This window comes from Opisthorchis viverrini (genome assembly GCF_000715545.1).
Source record: "Opisthorchis viverrini unplaced genomic scaffold opera_v5_2, whole genome shotgun sequence".
Lineage (NCBI taxonomy): Eukaryota > Metazoa > Platyhelminthes > Trematoda > Opisthorchiida > Opisthorchiidae > Opisthorchis > Opisthorchis viverrini.
Window position 1 is genome coordinate 4,394,169 of NW_008751658.1, and position 8,157 is coordinate 4,402,325.

An 8,157-nucleotide genomic window follows, 5' to 3' on the forward strand; every position below is an offset into this window, starting at 1 on the left:
GATGCGCTGGGTGTCAGCTTGTCGGCGCAGTTTACGGTTCTTAACTGCAAGGGAGAAATGAGACCTTTGCTGTGTACACATTTGTTATAACCACAGCCATATGCTCCGTTTTACGCAAGATATCATTCAAATTACCCGAGATCTTTTGATATCAAAATAGTTCTTAATAACACAATGTTACCTTTCTTCTTTTGTCCAGACTGTGATTTGAATGTCCACAAAAGATGCACAGAACGGGCTCCCAGATTATGCGGAATCGATCACACGGAACGTCGCGGACGACTCAAAGTTGCAGTGATACCACAGCCGGGACGACTGAAAGTTGAAAGTGAGTTTTAGTTGACGAATTCACGCGTGACCATTTCACTGACCTGCACTTTCCGGTGCTTGGTCTGTCTAACATTTAGTCAACCACCCGGGTGGGTTGATATTTTGTGACCGAATGTACGGCGGCAAAAGCCCATAAAGCGATCGCTGATGGGACCGGTACAAAATGCTAAATACAGCGACGGGCTATATATAGGGCGTGCTATGCGTCACATCTGTGAAGGAATTTAAATGCTAATAGATAAAGGAAATAGCAGATATGTCTGAAGTTCGTTTGGAAATTTCCAGCTCGGTGCAAATAAACGCAAAAAGTAAGAGAGGCTGTTGGAGCTATGGAATAAGTAAAAATACACAACCTGACCGTAGATTGTAATATTTTGACCACAAAATTATGGTCAGTGTTCAGCATATTATTTGGGGACCGTTCAGGTTTACCGATCTGATGAATTTCACAGCTTTTACGCATAAATAGCAGGTTTGCTCAGCCCGGTGAACATCAACTTGGCATCAGAAAGTAGTCCAGTATGTGTAAAACTTTTGTGGTTTGCTCTCATGCGATACGTCACCTGAAAGGCCCTGAAGGGGACATTTCGGTTGTAATCAACCAGGTTCTCGACGCCTGAACCAAAGTTTTGCTTTTTTACTTCCACTAATCAACCAAACTGGCCAATGGATTATATCGGAGAATCAAGTTGTTCTACGGTTGATATAGCGTCCCCAGAAATGGTGTCATAGGTGGTAAAGGTGGAGACTGAGTCGCAGCACCTTCTGAAAATTTACTTAATGGGTACAGGTGGTCGGAAGTACTTGGTATTGTTAGTTTTGATGCGAAATTCTACGTAGTTCGTCAGTACTAATGCAACTACGCGAAGTGATATACTAGTGGAAAAGGATATCAGTATTTGCTGTCCGGTTGCGCTCAGGTCATTACTCTCGTCATTCAATTTGACGATGTTGCTGAGGTTGCTTGACAGCGGTATATCTGGTTTTCCTCTCTTATTCCTTAAACTAATTAGCCTGTGCATGTCGCAGACAGTCCAATATCTCTAGAACGCGTAGGTTACTCGTATATACCTTTGGAAATATGTAGCTTCGTGGTATTCTTATTACTGACGTGTATACAAAGTATGGTTTCAATTTACCAGCCGTTCCTTATGCATCGTGGTGTTTTGGTTTCCCGCTTATTTGCTTGAAATGTGTTGTCAATTTCTATCTCCCTTCTGTTGGATCTCGACCCATCAGTTAATGTTTCCGTCACTTTTGTGGTGTTTTCACTTCTGCCCAAGAGCCCATACACCTATAGTAAACCCCGGAGATAAGGTTGTTCGCATTCTTCCACACTGCTTGCGGCTGCTTTGTTATTGGTCATTGGTTTGTTAGATTTGCAAACACTTCATCACCAATCGATGCGAAGTTATCAGTCTCTATTTCTTGAGTAGAACAAAGCATAATGATTCTACCGGCACTCTCTTCAGTAGTAGTAGGTAATTGAGTAAGGTGGAAACAATAAATGCCGGATTGGCTCAGGTGAATTTATCAGGTCAGAAAGTTGACTATGAAGATTTTTAGCGTGAATTTTCAACCTCATCTGATTGTCTGCGTAGAGACAAAGGCAGCAATTCCTACCTACTGAAAGCAATTCGAAAAAGTGCGACGGCCAGTTGCATCAAACTGCTGGTGTACCAATATAGGTGATTCGAAACTCTGGAAAACGAATTGGCCTCTAAAGAATGCAAGTTAGAATAGACTCATGTCTACAATATGTTTGACACCGATCTTTTGGTCTTCAACATTTGGAAGTCAAAAGCCACTCGACTTGACGTCAGATGGCGCATGTTTCATCCTTCTATTACGGACATCTCTTTGGTTACCACTTTCGTATACAATTCAGTATAATTTGGAAGGATAAAGGACAGCTTTTGTTGCGTGAGCATGCAGAGTGTGGAAACGTCCCGAGGTTTCCACGACTTAAAATCTCTTGCCTCCGCTAATTTTCTTCCGGTGGTCCAGCGGCCTGGAGTGATGTCATGACTGAGAAAGGTTGCGTGCAATCCCACGCCAAACTACGAGGGTACAGTAGTTCTCGAACTGAGCCTGAATCTTGGTGGATCAACAACCCGATATACGGAACGGATTTTGGCAATGTTGTCGACAGGTTGGCCTACTTATCGCTGTCTGATTGTAACTAACAAAGGAAATCGATAAGGCATACCGTATGCATTTGATTGTTTCGTCCTTATTTTACGTGAATGTGTTTCACCTTATTGAAGCTTTAGATTGGCCACTGTGAGGACGTAATCGGAAAGAATTCAAGTTCGCTATCTATCAATTCAGGGTTCATGCGTCATACTGTCAGTGTCGTGCTGGTAAACATGTGGGCGAGGTTGTAATTTCCTTAGCTTAACTCTTCATCACTGTGGCTGAGATCACTTGTGCCTTTTATCTTTGACCGATTAGGCAAACTGTGGGTTCCAAATAATCTTCATCTGTATTTGTGGCGGTGAAAACGTGGTATTTCACATATTATTCCTGCTACCACGGCAACTTTTGTATCTTCCGTTTTCTTAGAAACAACCCCTTGACGGTTTCTAATTTATTTTGAACTTCCAACTGATCGTTGTAGCGAGGTAACATAAAGGAAAGCGCGTTTGCAGTCTGACTTTGTTGGTCGCCCTAGGTGAACTAGGGATGGTCGTTGTCTTGTTCGCTGAGCTGGGCAATTTGGTTGCAAACGTTTCATCCCCAATCGAGGTGACGTCATCAGTGCGTAGTTGTGCGTAGCGGTGGGCTAGTGGTGAACTATGGATATCAACTGTGGTTGATTTGTTTCCACCTAGGTGATGGCTGGACTACGCCTACCTGATGAGCCTCAAGAATGGCGAAACCGGTCGTAGGTTGTCGACGAATTTTCAGCAACCTCATGAGTAGTGCACTACGAATATACAAGTATCAAATGCCGTTTAAGGCCAGAACTGACCGTACTGATAGCAAATATGCACGACTGATAATCAACGTTAAACGAACGCCTTATTAATTCGATTTTAATGGAATCTCAGATTGTGTTTACCTAGTAAGTTCCACGGAGGTTTTTTCCAGCAACATTATATAATTAGCGCTGTGTCTAGCAAAATTCTTCCGTAAGCTCACGATCGTTCCAACTGAAACAGTACAGTTTATTTAGCCAAACCTGACTACGATTGGGAGGTTCGACTGATTTCGTTTTTGTCTCCAAGAACACTGGATCAGAATACTCCTTCCATGACTATGCGACTGGATGTATTGGACGCACTGTTGGGCAACTCAGTCAGATGACAGAAGAATCAACACAACGTCAGCCAGTTTCACTATGTTACGTCTGATTGCCAAATCACGCGTGTCGAGTAGTATGACGCCATAAATTCCGTATCACGCTTATAGCGCTCACCAGCTAGTCCAGGGCAGTACAACCTTGTCCGATAGCGGTAGCTGAGGTAGTCACCACTCAACAGGGCTACCCTGTTCCTTTAGGCCGTACTCTCTGTCTGTGTACTGAACCACCGTGACTTGGGCGGTGGATGAATTAACGCCTATCATATTTTGGACACAAGTTCAAAATGGGATTCTTATCTGTGAAAGATGCATTCTAACCACCTTTGAACGTCGCAGTATAGCGCTAGTTATGCAGCATTACCTCTCCAATACATCTTTCGCTGACATTATATATTTCAGTATTATTTCTTGGAAGCCTTTCATCTAAGGAAACCTAACTGAATAAAGGTCTGCAGAAGTGTCGTTTTCTACTCAGTGAGAGTAGTTGGAATACAAAACGTGATGTATTATTAACGGAGCGTACTACTCCATACTACCACACCGAATGCGCTAATTTGCCCACTGATTCGGTTCAAAATGTCATCCTTCCTTTTGTTTTCGATATAACATTCTTCCTGTACACGATTGAAGAATTTTTTCTCAGATCGGCTCACTCTGCTCCTTAATGTAACTCTAAAGTTGTCAGTGGTTCTTGTGCATCTGGCTACAAACTATATACTCATATCGCTCCTGTAGAACATAACCTAACCGAATCAAACCAGGTGATTTGTCAAACCCCTGATACATGTTGCGCCTCACCGGAAGTGCGTAAAATATTGATGCTTTATAACTTTTGAGCATTTGTGAGACCAAATACTCGCGCATTTTATCTGTACTAAGTGCCAGTAAATCCAGGGGCATAATATTTACCTTGAGCCCAAAAGCACGTGTAAAGTTGGCGATAGGTATGAAAGGAAAGATTATGGGTAACATGCCACCTTTACCCGGACGGCTATGATTCGAACAGTCTACACCGATGCATACTGAGTCGCATCACATTGAATGAGGCAGTTGAAAAATCTGGGATTAGACGGAGCCCGATAATGATCTTTAGTATTTCAACTATGAATGGACTGTACCAGCCTTTTTTGATCACACAGCCGGTACTGTTTGTTTTGGTAAATGATAACTTTTGCTCACGCTCAATTGGTCGCCCAAGTGTACAAATCAGAGCTCGAATCTGTGGTTTTGGTAAGGCAGGACAGGTGGATTTACTCACGTACTGAGGCATTTCTGACAGGTGAGCGACACTGTAACGGGGCAATTGTCCACGAGCAATGATGTTGGGGCGGAAGATACATGAAGAAAACGTGCGTGAACCAACGGTACACGTGCTATTGGGCGATGAGAGGTTTTCAATTAGGTGACATTTATGTTCTCAGCATTAGTCATAAGGTTGACGAAAAATTTGGATCTACTGTGCGACTCATCTTGAAGGAGAATCCGTATAGAAAAGGCTTATTTCCCACAGTCTACTGAAGGAAAACGACCCAAATATGGGACAGAGATCTGTGCATCTAACCAGCCCCATCCGTGTTGCTTTGTGAGAATCTCACAAATGTATATTGGTGAATATAGTGCATTGCTATAGGGAAGTGTCTGTTGCCGGATAGCTTAGCTACTTAAGGTAATATCATTATGCTTCTCAACTGTCCTTAGGATTCGATAAATTATCCTTAGGAACGTTGTAAGTTTTTATGCCAGGTTTAAAGGCCTAAGATTCCTTAACCGATTACTTTTCTGTTACTGTCATTTTGAGCCTCTTCTTTGAAAGATCGTGATCAAAAAACTAAACCTAAATAGCTGAGTTCACACGATTGGCTGGCACATTATGAAATTTCGAGTAGATTTGTGACCTTGTATGCATTTCCAAGAATCAGTAGGTTATTAGCATCGGCGGAGCAACTGATCTTAAAAATTTGTTGCCTTTCTTAAGTTGTCTACTAATTTCTGATGAACTGTTGATGACTGCTATATTCCGTATGATTCCATAAGCGAAGGCATTACTTACCGGTCGAAACACGAAAGCCTGTTGGTCAATGACTGAGAATGTGTCTTGTGTTGGTCACCGGTAGTGTGCATGCCCGACTTAATTGATGGCGTCTGCCGCATCAGACGCGTTCATCGTCGAGCAGCATCGGTTTTCACAGGATTTGGGGGACTTAAAATACAGATTACCGAATTTTGGAAGCCGGATGATTGATCGGAATACCACGCCAACACTGAAGAGGTCTCGTGGAAGCGTGAGCAAATAGGCTGCGTTCCGTATAAAAGAAATATATTTCACTATGTATATCCATAGTTCACTTAAATGGATAAGTTTTGTCCGTTCATGTTTTCGAAGAAGTTAATCAATTAGCCGCGCGTCTGTTCCATTACGGGTTGTGATAGTTACAAAGTGATGCATAATTCATATTCAGTGGAGTTTGGCAGAGGATTATAATGACAGTGCGTCCGCATCAGTCACCCAAAATTAAATATCAGACGGGTTTACTACGTGCAAGCATACCTGTTGCACCTTCACTATACCAGACCTTTCTTCAGGATTTTCCATTTTGTTTTACAGGAGCACTAAAATCATGAGTTTATTGGCGGGTTGCTTCCATTTACAAATCTCCGTTGATGAAAGGGAAGGCTGTGACATAGTGACGTAAAATAAGAGGGAACGCAGTGAGGCTGATTCCTCTGAAATCGTCGTCTCTTCAGTGAGTAGTTAGAAACCATTCAAAGCGTTGCATGTTGCGAGCATTGCGACACATTTTTGCCGAAGGTTCAAGAAAAATCTCCTCTGGTGTGCTACGCTTATGGTGCATGAGGTACGAATTGAACTGTGTGTCAACCTCAGCATGCTGTCAAGTTGCGTCTAGTTCACTGCCGTTCTAGGGTGCAGGCATCTTGTTATTTATCTTTTGTCTGATTACAGTAGACATTTCGCACCCAGTCCTCGCCCTTCTCCTATTTATTCTTTATTGAGCACCAGTATAATTACCTCTTAAACACTAAGTAATCTGTCTTCATAAGGGGAACTACTCACAAGGTTGCTGAAAAATCTTCGACAACCCACGACCGGTTTCGCCCTTCTTCGGGCTCATCAGATAGGCGTAGTCCCTGGGTTTCCGTCAACCTTATGTTCTGCTTGAACCAAAATTGGACTGTTTTCGAAAAATACACTCATTTGCAAATCAGTTTGGTTTCACATTCTATTGTAGAATATCACAAATGAGAGATTCAGTTGAGTCTTTTGTGAAAACGAAATTAATTAGCAAATGAGTGTATTTCTCGAATTAAGTAATCTAATTGTATATTGTCGGTTATTTATTTTTCCACGCGATACAAGAAATTCATTTTCTTCTGCCTGCCCGAAACGTCAAACCCTCATAGTCACACTGAAGAACAGGTCTCATTCTTATAAGTTTTTGGCGCATTCGGTGAAAGTTTGGCATGTTCACAAGCCCCAGAAAAATCACGCTGACTGTATATTACACCACCCATCCGAAGATTCGCAAAATCTTCTCTGAAAGTGTACATACACTGAAACAATGTGTGCAGACTCTCACTGGCATTTCTGCTGGTAATTTTTCGTAAAAACTGTTGTGCTCAAAAAAACCACATAAAAATTGCAAAGGTAGCGGATTAATGATAGTTGTGACCTCCTTCTAACTATCCATCAAACCTTGAATCGTGTAAGTTCACTGTGTTCTGAAAGGAAAACTGATCGATTCACAATCGACTTCATGTACCTAGAGAACAACACTATCTTCAAACTTGTTCAGTTTTTCACCCATACAAGCATTCATGCAAGCCGCATTATTCATCTTTCCGAATCTGAGCGGATGAAAGCTGAAATAGGAAACTGGTGACTGCTCTATGCATTTTTCACAGTTTGACAAAGACAACGCTGAACTGACTTCAGAAGTTTCGAGAATCGTAAGTTCGTGCGAATTCATCAGTACATGGCACAGAGAAAGGAAACAGGTCAATGAAAGCCTAACAATTGATGTGAATTTAATCGAAGGAGTAGAGTTTGGTACTATTCACATTAAATTTAGTAGAGTGAGTCGACTCTGAGTAAATCAGCTAAAACTCTGTCGATGTAAGTTAGAGGTGACCTTTGGATACATAAGTGTGTATTTCATGAGTTATCTGTGGCGGAGAGGGAAAGAGTGAACTCTCTGAATCTAGTGGATGTTCTTTTTGTATACTGCGTAGAAGCGAGGTATTTTGTGCTCATTGGCACCCTACACTCACGTAGTTTTTTTGGCTTCTTTTTCATTAATCGATTCCTACCTATCTACCTGTGCTAGTTGGGTACTGTAACTCGATCCTTTGAATCGATGCACTGTGTTCTGTTCATACCGGTTCAGAAAAATTTTGCAGTTAGCTAATCTGGGCAGAACAGAGGAAGTTGACGGAGGTGCCTGATTCAAACCGGTTCCACCGTCTGTGACTAAGCCGAGATGATTGCGCTGTATCGCACTGAAC

At 42.1% G+C, this 8,157-nt stretch overlaps 1 protein-coding gene across 1 annotated transcript in view; it reads left to right on the plus strand.

Moving 5' to 3' along the window:
- T265_00253 (hypothetical protein) overlaps positions 1-8,157 on the plus strand; it is a gene marked incomplete at both ends in the record, with an annotated part of 112,948 nt that overhangs the window by 19,577 nt on the left and 85,214 nt on the right. Inside the window, one exon of the mRNA XM_009163961.1 lies at positions 200-328. Within this exon, the coding sequence (XP_009162225.1) occupies positions 200-328 (129 nt within the window). The remainder of the gene's footprint in view (positions 1-199; positions 329-8,157) is intronic.